Genomic DNA, 9,687 nt, shown 5'->3' with positions numbered 1-9,687 from the left:
ACATTAGGCTTAGAGCAGAAGTGTCCCACATTAGGCTTAGAGCCAAAGTGTCCCACATTAGGCTTAGAGCCAAAGTGTCCCACATTAGGCTTAGAGCCAAAGTGTCCCACATTAGGCTTAGAGCTAAAGTGTCCCACATTAGGCTTAGAGCTAAAGTGTCCACATCAGGCTTAGAGCAGAAGTGTCCCACGTCAGGCTTAGAGCCAGAAGTGTCCCACGTCAGGCTTAGAGCTAAAGTGTCCCACATCAGGACTTAGAGCCTAAAGTGTCCCACATTAGGCTTAGAGCTAAAGTGTCCCACATCAGGCTTAGAGCAGAAGTGTCCCACATCAGGCTTAGAGCCAAAGTGTCCCACATCAGGCTTAGAGCCAAAGTGTCCCACATCAGGCTTAGAGCCAAAGTGTCCCACATTAGGCTTAGAGCTAAAGTGTCCCACATCAGGCTTAGAGCAGAAGTGTCCCACATTAGGCTTAGAGCAGAAGTGTCCCACATCAGGCTTAGAGCAGAAGTGTCCCACATCAGGCTTAGAGCCAAAGTGTCCCACATCAGGCTTAGAGCCAAAGTGTCCCACATCAGGCTTAGAGCCAAAGTGTCCCACATCAGGCTTAGAGCAGAAGTGTCCCACATCAGGCTTAGAGCAGAAGTGTCCCACATCAGGCTTAGAGCCAAAGTGTCCCACATCAGGCTTAGAGCCAAAGTGTCCCACATCAGGCTTAGAGCAGAAGTGTCCCACATCAGGCTTAGAGCCAAAGTGTCCCACATCAGGCTTAGAGCAGAAGTGTCCCACATCAGGCTTAGAGCCAAAGTGTCCCACATTAGGCTTAGAGCAGAAGTGTCCCACATCAGGCTTAGAGCCAAAGTGTCCCACATCAGGCTTAGAGCAGAAGTGTCCCACATCAGGCTTAGAGCCAAAGTGTCCCACATCAGGCTTAGAGCAGAAGTGTCCCACATCAGGCTTAGAGCCAAAGTGTCCCACATCAGGGCAGCTCACACATGTATAACTGGAGCCCCCTCTTTCTGCCTGTCTTCCGTGTGTCTTCGTCTCGTGATGTCCTCCTGACTGGTTGAGCTCCAAAATGAAAGGATTGAAATAATTTCCTGAATTTGAGCAGAGTCCAGATGTGTTGAACGCAGCCTGCAGTGCCACCTTGTGGTCAGGGGGAGGATATATATGAATCTTTATGCAGAGTTTAATTAAATAAACTACATTTAATCTGCTTTTCATTTTATTAATTTTACATGTTTCCTTTTGTTATTGCTGCTTCTATGATTAGTTTAAACCCACGTGTCTTGTTTGTATTATTTATCAATACATTTAATTGTTATTTGATTATTTTAATGCATACTTCTTTACTTTGTCTTTACCCTTGTCTTATTTTTATTTAGTTATTATAGTTTTTTATTTGTTATTTCATTCTTACTCCTTTTATTGGTTTTAACCATAGACTGTATATAAAGGTTTTAACTCATATTTGATTTTCAATTGTATTAATCAACTGTTGTCCTGATAATTATTTCTACTTAGGTTTTCCTTTTATTCGGTTTTAATCACACAACTGTGACTTTTTGTTGATAAATTGCATGTTTTTTTAATTGGGTTGAAACATTTTGTAAAGCCTTTAATTTAACTTTAATAAAAATACAAAACATAAAAAAACCTCTGATTAGAGTTAATAGTTTAAATATTAAATGTGTTTCTCTCTATTAATGCACACAATGTTCATACTGCTTTCTGCACATATTTCTTATTTCATATTTGATATCCTATCATTCATAGCATTCTATTTCCATGTGAATTACTGCTTTATTTTATTGCTATTTAACTATATTTTATTACGGTGTCCTTAAAGATTTCTTGTTTTACTTTTATGTATGCACTGTGGTGACCACCTTTAATACACTGGGTTACATAATCCACACATGGAACTAGAGTTGGGGGTATTGTTTCCACACGGACATATATGTGGTTACTTTTATATGTTGTGTGCCCTCCTCGGCTGCGACCCGACAACACCTGCATTTCTGCTGCTCATTAAAGACAGTTTTGCACCTTCGATGCACCGCCTCCGACTCCCTTTCTCTCGCACTACAGCACCACGACATCAAGTCAAATTCCTCGTATGAACCTACCTGGCAATAAACCTGATTCTGATTCTGAAGGTTGATGCTGCCTTGCTCAGAGGCAGCGCAGCAGTTTCCTGTCCAACACTGACACCTAGTGGCCATCTGCAGCAGGTTCAGCTCTGCACAACACCACCGTTATTTATTATAATAACAAAAGTTATAATTAAATAAATCTCTGAGAAAAACTCTACTAATAAGTACTCAGATCTTATAGTAAAAGTAGAAGTACTCAGATCTTGTAGTAAAAGTAGAAGTACTCAGATCTTATAGTAAAAGTAGAAGTATTCAGATCTTATAGTAAAAGTAGAAGTACTCAGATCTTGTAGTAAAAGTAGAAGTACTCAGATCTTATAGTAAAAGTAGAAGTACTCAGATCTTATAGTAAAAGTAGAAGTATTCAGATCTTATAGTAAAAGTAGAAGTATTCAGATCTTGTAGTAAAAGTAGAAGTACTCAGATCTTGTAGTAAAAGTAGAAGTACTCAGATCTTATAGTAAAAGTAGAAGTACTCAGATCTTATAGTAAAAGTAGAAGTACTCAGATCTTGTACTTGAGTAAAAGTAGAAGTAATATGTGACATGCATTAAAAAAAAAAGTACAAAGTTATGATATAATAAAATATATAATAAACATTTTACATAACGTAAACAAATACACACTTTGTAACAGTTCTTAGGATTTAGCAGCCAGGTATTACACAGTTATTAACGGCATTTATGCATAGCACATATTGCACATAGTTTGTTGGTATTTAGCAGCAAGGGGTGTTATAGTCTGTGTTGTGGTGTGTGTGTGTGTGTGTGTGGTGTGTGTGTGTGTGTGTGTGTGTGTGTGTGTGTGTGTGTGTGTGCGTGTGTGTGTGTGTGTGTGTGTGTGTGTGCGTGTGTGTGTGTGTGTGTGTGTGTGTGTGTGTGGGTGTGTGTGTGTGTGTGTGTGTGTGTGGGGGGGGGGGGTTGTCTGACTGCTGCAGGAAGGAAGGACCTGCAGTATCTCTCCGTGAGACAGCGAGTGATGTATTAAATGTACTTATACTTCACCACATGTTTTATGTCATATCCGGAAAGGCAACCTGAAGCTGAGGCAATAAACTGTTGCTATATCTTTGACATGTTACTCTGCATTGTTCCCTATTTTCACTTCCTTCTGTTCATTATCGTGATTCACACGTTTCGCTCTAAACTATTTTGCCAACAGCTGCAGAGTACAATCAGACCTTTTAGGATTCTACAGATTGTTAGATTCATTTGTTCTTGAACAAGTTTGTATTTTATCTCATGTTACATTTCTTCACGTGCTTTCTGTGAGTCCTTCTGAGATAAGGTGTCTATTAATAACCTGGTTATTCACACAGAGAAGAAGGAAAGGCGTTTATCAGCAGACATTAAAGCGTGAAAAGTGTCCAACTTCGCTATTGCATTTTAAGTTTGACTAAAATAACGTATATTACATGAATTAAAATGTCTCCTCCGGGCTTCCATACCTTGTTATTCTTTGGTTGTTTCATATATTGTATCTGTATTTATGTGCATGTCTGTGGTCTTGCAACAACTGTACTCTATGTCGATCAATATGATTAATATGTGATCTTATCTCAAACGTCATGCTGTCCACAGTTTGTGTTTCTCACAGCGTCTGCTCTGCCTGAAGCTGTTCCTTCAGATATCCAGATAATCTCTCAATGTAAGTTCTTTCATAATTATACGAATCAGGGTTAGGGATGGAAGTAAGCTCAACTCTCAGGGTCCAAACACAGACAGAAATACAGAGATTTAAGGGTCAATATTTGCCTTTAAACCTCACAATAATAACACACTTTGGTCTTAATTTACACATTAATGAGTGTAGATACTCAAGGTGTAGACATGTATGTATTAGCTGAGCTACAACTCCTATTTTCAGGTAATTATGGGTCACTTTTTGTAAATTAATCAACAAATAAATACACGTTTGAACATATTTCACATTGCTGTTAAACAAAGACACATTTTCACAATGAAGTGAACCTAATTTAATGTTTTTTTGTAATATTCTGATATTTTCTGAAGGCATGCTGTCCATTCTATAGATTTAATATATAATAGCTAAGATCCCACATATTATGGGCCAATAATGAGATATCCCCACCCTATATGCACACATATTCAAATGAAGACATTATTTTACACAAAGCATGCTTTTTTGTCTTAAGAAAGAAGAGACATTTGCACATGTCTCTTTATTATGATTTGCAGAAAACTGGGATGCAGTTTTTGTATTTGCATGAGGAAGGAGGCGGTGTGTAAACAGAAAGAGGAAGTGAAGAAACAGGAAGGAAATGTGACAGAATAAAATATAGTATTTTATTTTAGGAATCATTCATTTAATTTTTAAGGATGCAGAGGCTCCTGAGTGATGGAGGAAAGGAAAAGGAAGGGATGAAGGGAACAAGGAAAGGAGGCGAGGATGCGAGGAGAGGGGGGAGGAGTAAATCAGTGTTGGAGACTGACGCGGAAGGAGAAGCAGAGGAGGAAGAAGCAGAGGAAGAAGAAGGAGAAGGAAACCCCAAAATGAAAGCCCCCCTCTTCACACTTGTTGAATAACGTTTATCTTCCAGTCTCGCAGAAGCAGCTTTTTCACCGTTTCCTCCCCGGCCTGCAGTGCCTCTTTTCCGGATCCGGACGTGCAGGGCTGCATGGCTGCGTGCTTTGACTGAAAGAATCATTTCAAAGAGACTTCACCCTGCATCCAGCTCCACTGGGTCGATATTTGTCATCTTTTATTCATTCGGCTTCCCGAGCAAAGGGAAAAGCTCCTGGAACCACACGGAGCTCGGAGATCTGTCCCCGGGCTTTGGGTCTCTATTCGCGGCGAGGAGGGGGATATCTCCATAGTCAGAAGACTAAAAAAGGCTTGCAAACCGAGTAGCCGAGCACTGCCTTCCCTGGAATACATGCTGTGCTTTTAACAAGGTGGATGGACGATTAATATTTCAGGAGTTTGTATTTTGGGGAACCAGAGAGGCGGGAGGGTCTGATAAACACGCCGACTTTAGTGCCCTGTCCGCCGGGTATAACCACTGGGTGGTACCGCTGTCTCCAAGCCGGGTGACTCTTCTAGAAATCCCGTTTTACAGCAGTCTGCGTTGTTGTTGGATCACAAAGTCGGGACACGCCTACTCTGTATTTGTGGACCTTGGATAATTATCTTCTGAGGACCGGGGGGAGCTCCAGGACTCACGCCGAGAAAGCAGCTCGGTCGCCGGGTGTGATGTCTCGCCGCTGGGGGTGGAATATATATTTTTTAGAGCTCCAGGAGTTTTCTGCTCCACTTTAAGCTAAGACACACCCCGTGTTGTTGCACTGTTGTCGGTGTGTTGAGGAGGACATGGCGGACTGCAGACCGGCGAACCCTGAGTTCACTGACAGCCGGACATCGAGCCCTCTGGCCGGGAAGAAGCGGGCTCAGCAGTCCCCTGTTCCCCGGAACAAGCACCAGATCCCGGATCCTGGAGGACACTGCCTCCGCAAAGTCACCCTCACAAAGCCCACCTTCTGCCACAGCTGCAGCGACTTCATCTGGGGGCTGGTGGGCTTCCTGTGTGAAGGTAACACATGAAGTGCATTATTTACATTAATTAGCCTACTGTAAAAATGCACCACTGCATGAGTGCATATCCAGCTGCAGGTGACCCTAAAAAGCAACAAGGGTTTGCTGATGAGTGCAAAGAGCATTTAGTTAAGATTGCATTTCTTTAATTGATCAGTAAAGTAAGATACACTTGTTTTTAATCCAGAGGGAAACTATTATGCTAGATATTGTGCATATTAGCCTACAACAAGAATACAACAAATAGAGTAATGAAATATGCAAGAGGTAGTTACACCAATCCAAATAGAGAAATAACAGGACGATATATTGGCAAATAAGTCAAATTTAAGTCAACAACAACAACAACAACCACCACCAAGTATATGCAAAAAAACTACATGTATTTTATACATTTTCCTCCACATATACAACATGCACATTAACACGTTTGCAGTTGTTACGCCCAGGTCTAGGGGAACCTAGGAGCAGCACAACATGGCACTCTCCCCACTCCCAAGAAATGGACAATGAGACAGAAAAATGCCTTTGGCAATTTGAATTACCCGTTTGTTTTTAAGGGAGGCGAGACAACCGCCATACACAAATAACCCTGGGCATACATACATCTTGCTTAACAACAATAAGTACATTAAAATACAGGCTTCTCACCTAACGAGAAAACAGGATTTGAACAAAAGCAAAGCGTGTCTTTCAAGACAGATTCAATTAGCTTATCTTCACAAAAAGTACAAAAGCACCGGTAATCGTGAGATGTAAAAGAACAATAGATCAGGTTCTCTACAACAGACATGGAGAGGGACTGCGTGGCTGCAGCTTAAATGCTCTCTCCAGGTGGACCAATCAGCCTGTCGAAGGCAGCCAATCAGCTAACGGGCACCACCTGCTCACTCACTCACACACACACACACACACACACACACACACACACACACTCACACACTCACTCTCACACACACTCTCTCTCACACACACACACACACACACACTCACTCACTCACTCACTCTCTCACACACACACACACACACACACAAACACACACTCACACTCACACACACACTCACTCACTCACACACACACACTCACTCACTCACACTCACACACACACAATGAGCCACAGCACTTCCCCAGGGTCGTAACACAGTGTTGATTAAAAAGCTGCAGTGAGTTTTTAAATCTCAGGAGGATCAGATAGAAACAGAGTGAGCTGCTGGGAACTCTTCCTCTGATTCAGGTCCTTCTTCCCGTCTCCTCTCGCTTGCCTTCTCTTTTCATTAGTTGTCTTTCCTTGCCTCCTGTGTCCTTTCCTTTTTCTGTTTTGGTTATTTATTTTCTCCTCTTTCCTCTAATTTATTTTTCTTTACTCTTTACGCCTTTTGTCCACTTTCCTTCTTTTAAAAGGGTTTCTTCTGCTTGCCGTCGTGTTCCCTCTCCTCCAGAGCTTTAGTGCTGTGAATAGTCTGCAGAGACTAAAACCCCAAAGCTCCCAGAGTTGTAACCCTTGCGCTGCTATTGGCTAGGACTCCAACACATTGTACCTGATAGGCTAAGGGGCGGGACATCTCTAAGTGTTGACCAATCACAAGAGAGCCGGCCAGCTCTTTAAAGTAGAGACACTACATACTGATATACATCTGAACATCAGCAGGAGAGGACTCTTTAAAGTAGAGACACTACATACTGATATACATCTGAACATCAGCAGGAGAGGACTCTTTAAAGTAGAGACACTACATACTGATATACACCTGAACATCAGCAGGAGAGGACTCTTTAAAGTAGAGACACTACATACTGATATACACCTGAACATCAGCAGGAGAGGACTCTTTAAAGTAGAGACACTACATACTGATATACACCTGAACATCAGCAGGAGAGGACTCTTTAAAGTAGAGACACTACATACTGATATACACCTGAACATCAGCAGGAGAGGACTCTTTAAAGTAGAGACACTCCATACTGATATACACCTGAACATCAGCAGGAGAGGACTCTTTAAAGTAGAGACACTACATACTGATATACACCTGAACATCATCAGGAGAGGACTCTTTAAAGTAGAGACACTACATACTGATATACACCTGAACATCAGAGGAGAGGACTCTTTAAAGTAGAGACACTACATACTGATATACACCTGGACATCAGAGGAGAGGACTCTTTAAAGTAGAGACACTACATACTGATATACACCTGAATATCAGCAGGAGAGGACTCTTTAAAGTAGAGACACTACATACTGATATACACCTGAATATCAGCAGGAGAGGACTCTTTAAAGTAGAGACACTACATACTGATATACACCTGAACATCAGCAGGAGAGGACTCTTTAAAGTAGAGACGCTACATACTGATATACACCTGAACATCAGCAGGAGAGGACTCTTTAAAGCAGAGACACTACATACTGATATACACCTGAACATCAGCAGGAGAGGACTCTTTAAAGTAGAGACACTACATACTGATATACACCTGAACATCAGCAGGAGAGGACTCTTTAAAGTAGAGACACTACATACTGATATATACCTGAACATCAGCAGGAGAGGACTCTTTAAAGTAGAGACACTACATACTGATATACACCTGAACATCAGCAGGAGAGGACTCTTTAAAGTAGAGACACTACATACTGATATACACCTGAACATCAGCAGGAGAGGACTCTTTAAAGTAAAACACTACATACTGATATACACCTGAACATCAGCAAGAGAGGACTCTTTAAAGTAGAGACACTACATACTGATATACACCTGAACATCAGCAGGAGAGGACTCTTTAAAGTAGAGACACTACATACTGATATACACCTGAACATCAGCAGGAGAGGACTCTTTAAAGTAGAGACATTACATACTGATATACACCTGATCATCAGCAGGAGAGGACTCTTTAAAGTAGAGACACTACATACTGATATACACCTGAACATCAGCAGGAGAGGACTCTTTAAAGTAGAGACACTACATACTGATATACACCTGAACATCAGCAGGAGAGGACTCTTTAAAGTAGAGACACTACATACTGATATACACCTGAACATCAGCAGAGAGGACTCTTTAAAGTAGAGACACTACATACTGATATACACCTGAACATCAGCAGGAGAGGACTCTTTAAAGTAGAGACACTACATACTGATATACACCTGAACATCAGCAGTAGAGGACTCTTTAAAGTAGAGACACTACATACTGATATACACCTGAACATCAGCAGGAGAGGACTCTTTAAAGTAGAGACACTACATACTGATATACACCTGAACATCAGCAGGAGAGGACTCTTTAAAGTAGAGACACTACATACTGATATACACCTGAACATCAGCAAGGAGAGGACTCTTTAAAGTAGAGACACTACATACTGATATACACCTGAACATCAGCAGGAGAGGACTCTTTAAAGTAGAGACACTACATACTGATATACACCTGAACATCAGCAGGAGAGGACTCTTTAAAGTAGAGACACTACATACTGATATACACCTGAACATCAGCAGGAGAGGACTCTTTAAAGTAGAGACACTACATACTGATATACACCTGAACATCAGCAGGAGAGGACTCTTAAAGTAGAGACACTACATACTGATATACACCTGAACATCAGCAGGAGAGGACTCTTTAAAGTAGAGACACTACATACTGATATACACCTGAACATCAGCAGGAGAGGACTCTTTAAAGTAGAGACACTACATACTGATATACACCTGAACATCAGCAGGAGAGGACTCTTTAAAGTAGAGACACTACATACTGATATACACCTGAACATCAGCAGGAGAGGACTCTTTAAAGTAGAGACACTACATACTGATATACACCTGAACATCAGCAGGAGAGGACTCTTTAAAGTAGAGACACTACATACTGATATACACCTGAACATCAGCAGGAGAGGACTCTTTAAAGTAGAGACACTACATACTGATATACACCTGAACATCA

General features: G+C 41.4%; 1 protein-coding gene across 1 annotated transcript in view; it reads left to right on the top strand.

Moving 5' to 3' along the window:
• Window positions 1-4,503: 4,503 nt before the first annotated feature.
• Window positions 4,504-9,687, top strand: part of LOC117548467 (diacylglycerol kinase theta) — a gene marked incomplete at its 3' end in the record, with an annotated part of 18,393 nt that continues 13,209 nt past the window's right edge. The window contains 1 exon segment of the mRNA XM_034219786.1: window positions 4,504-5,707. Within this exon segment, the coding sequence (XP_034075677.1) occupies window positions 5,488-5,707 (220 nt within the window).

Source organism: Gymnodraco acuticeps, unplaced genomic scaffold, assembly GCF_902827175.1.
Source record: "Gymnodraco acuticeps unplaced genomic scaffold, fGymAcu1.1, whole genome shotgun sequence".
NCBI lineage: Eukaryota > Metazoa > Chordata > Actinopteri > Perciformes > Bathydraconidae > Gymnodraco > Gymnodraco acuticeps.
Note: the sequence above shows the minus strand (reverse complement) of the source record. Positions and strands in the feature narration are given on the sequence as shown.